The sequence below is a fragment of the Octopus bimaculoides genome, chromosome 1, assembly GCF_001194135.2.
Source record: "Octopus bimaculoides isolate UCB-OBI-ISO-001 chromosome 1, ASM119413v2, whole genome shotgun sequence".
NCBI classification, from domain to species: domain Eukaryota; kingdom Metazoa; phylum Mollusca; class Cephalopoda; order Octopoda; family Octopodidae; genus Octopus; species Octopus bimaculoides.
This window is the reverse complement of record NC_068981.1, coordinates 104,944,203-104,947,483: the sequence shown is the minus strand read 5'-3', so window position 1 is coordinate 104,947,483 and position 3,281 is coordinate 104,944,203. Positions and strand designations below refer to the sequence as shown.

At 36.3% G+C, this 3,281-nt stretch overlaps 1 protein-coding gene across 2 annotated transcripts in view; it reads left to right on the top strand.

Annotated features, from left to right (window-relative positions):
• Window positions 1–3,252, top strand: part of LOC106871086 (gastric inhibitory polypeptide receptor) — a 115,515-nt gene extending 112,263 nt beyond the window's left edge. For both annotated transcript variants that reach the window (XM_014917373.2, XM_014917371.2), the window contains one exon: window positions 1,281–3,252. In XM_014917373.2, coding sequence (XP_014772859.1) covers window positions 1,281–1,622 — 342 coding nt within the window. In that variant the 3' untranslated portion in view covers window positions 1,623–3,252. The remainder of the gene's footprint in view (window positions 1–1,280) is intronic.
• Window positions 3,253–3,281: the final 29 nt, after the last annotated feature.

Genomic DNA, 3,281 nt, shown 5'->3' with positions numbered 1-3,281 from the left:
CAGTCATTTGACTGCGGCTATGCTGGAGCACCGCCTTTTAGTCGAGCAAATCGACCCCAGGACTTATTTTTTGGAAGCCTAGTACTTATTCTATCGGTCTCTTTTGCCGAACCGCTAAGTTACGGGGACGTAAACACACCACCATCGGTTGTCAAGCGATGTTGGGGGGACAAACACAGACACACAAACACATACATATATATACATATATACGACGGGCTTCTTTCAGTTTCCGCCTACCAAATCCACTCACAAGGCTTTGGTCGGCCCGAGGCTATAGTAGAAGACACTTGCCCAAGGTGGCACGCAGTGGGACTGAACCCAGAACCATGTGGTTGGTAAGCAAGCTACTTACCACACTATGTAATATATGTATATAAATCAATCAATGTTTGTTTTTATATTCAATTATAATAAAAGCAATATATATTAATCTGAACGGTTCTCCACACTTTTGTAGCGTACAAAAGTTTGACTGTGACATCGAAGTTTCGGCCAGCTAAGCTACCATCGGACAGTCCGATGGTGACTTAACCGGCCGAAACTTCGAAGTCACTATCTACACTATTCTATGACATTACTGTATTTAATTTACGCAATTTTTATGACGTAACTTTTGCAGACAAATATGAATCACTTTTTATTTTCACTGTTGTTGCTACTCGCCTCTTCTACTATTTATCATTCTTATTTGTTTACTTATCTTTTAGTTTTCCTTGTTAATTTTCCTCCACATTTTCTTTTATGTCTTATTATTCATTTCTATATCTTCCTTTCCTCTTTGTTTTACAATTGTCTTTTATGTAATTTAAATTATTGCTGTTTTTATAATTTACTTTGTCTACCGTCGAATTTTAAATTTTAAATTTTACGTTAGTGTTTATGAGCCTTATCTTAACTAAATGTATATTCGTTATGTAAGCTTAATAACAGCATACATAAATATCTTCCTGGAATTCCTACTCTTGACCCCAAAGAAAATTTAAGACATAACAGCTGGAGGGAGAAAGGGCTGTGTCAGCACTTGGTTGGTATTCATTTCAGTTAAGTTGACTAGAGCAACGTGAAACGAGTGACATACTCAAGGACATAACACGTAACCCAGTCCAGAAGTCAAACCTGCGATCTTAGTTGTTTGAATCTTTAATGGTTCAAACGTCATAATTTTTAGACAATTCGTCCTAAAAAGTATCATAGTCACTGCAAAAGGTGATTATGCGAATGTGACGGTGTAAAACTTCAAGCATTAATTATTGTTTTATAAATATTTACTTTTCTAGGTTCAAACTGAAATCAAGATGGCCTGGAAACAGAAAATAGAAAGAAAAAATTTCCTCCGCTCAAGGACAATCACAACATTTTCGTCACTGACTAGAGAACGACAAACAGATATTGCCACAAACGACAGCGCCAGATGCAGTATACACTCCGAAACACAATCTCCAAACGTAGGTTTGGATTGCGCTACAAGTTGGGGAGAACAATCTTCTACGAATACCGTCGGAAATCAATATTTAGTCTCCGACGAAGTGGGAATCAGACGATCAGAAACAAGTGAAACATATGTTTCAAGAAAAGACACAGAAGCTATGCGTTTATCTCCAAAAGTTTCACAGAAATGACTTCAATTAGAAACCGAACCCTAGACGTTGGCCTAAATAGTTTCTCGGTCATTCTTAATTGCTCGTTTTAGAGATTGCCAAATTCTTATCTTTCCATTTTTATTTGGTTATCATTTTCCATTTATGTCTATATATGCATTCATTCTCCAATTTTTAGTTTTCCTTGTTAAATATTTTTCGGTTAAATGCAAAATTAAATTATAAGTTCTAAAATATCTATGCAGTTCTAGACTTATGGCGATAATTATAATTTCTGAATTGCTATAACGGTTTAAAGTTATGATCGAATGAATAGGAATTTTTAAAGATTACGTAACTCTCGAGGATTTACGTTAGTAATTCAGAGAGAATGCTGAATAGAAGAATTGGTAGAACGCTAAACAAAAGTTGTTTCTTTTTTATTTTTACATTCTAGTTTCAATTTTTAGCGAGTCAGTATTGTATCTATAGAGTGGTGACAAAAAAACTATTGTTATTCCGTTATACTTCCTTACGTTCTGAGTTCAAATTGAGATCGACTTTCCCTTGCATCTCAGAGATCGGTAGTGGAAGAGCCAGTAATATACTAATAGTGAGCCGATTAAATTTGTGAGCTACTGTTAAATTCAGAAAGGAACAGAGTAAATCAAATATCTTAGTGCTGGGTAACCGTGTTAATGATTTTCCTTTACAATCACGCAGTTTCGGGTTTCCCCTCAGTGCATGACACCATGAGCAACGTCAGGTGAATTCAATCTTTTGAGTATAATTAAGCAGACGGAATCACCTCCTCTCTTTCACAAATACTTTTCAACGCCTCTCGCCATAATTTTGCTAAATTAAATATATCATATGCACACACACACACACACACACACACACACACACACACACACACACACACACACACACACACACACACACACACACACACATACACTCGCACACGCACACACACACACACACACACACACACATATATATATGTATGAGCAGCCACATACACTCTTTAACTTAAACTATTATGCACACTCCCACACCCACACAAGTACATGATACCTGAACACAGACAATATATATACACACACACGAAACGCATTAACACATGTAATATACATAGACAAAAATAACTTTTCAAACATCAAACATCATACACATGCACATTGTTTGGTCACAGACATACACACACATGTGCACACACCACGTGAAAAAAGCACACGTAAACTGCTACACACACACACACACGTTACACAAACATACGCACACACACTTACATATGTCAGAGTCACTCACACCTATTCCCACCTACACACTTACACACTCACACACACAATTCTCACATAGATACACACGCACGCGTACTTCCTATTGTTGGGACCACTAGCACTATTATTATCTACCTTTCATTCTACCTCTTTTTTATTATTATCTCCCTTTCTTTCAACCTCTTTTTTCCCAATCATTCGCCATGCTAGACCGCTAAGCTCTACACGCTTTTTTCTTTCTCTCTCAGTTGATCTCCTCTTATTATTTTCTGTTGAAGAGCGTAGGCTCGAAATGTAAAAAAACATTTTCATTTTTCCTGAGCGTCAAGCTAATATACTTGATTGTTGTTCATACACCTGTTTTCGTCTTTTGTTTTTCTATAAATTTCAACTATATATATATATATATATATAT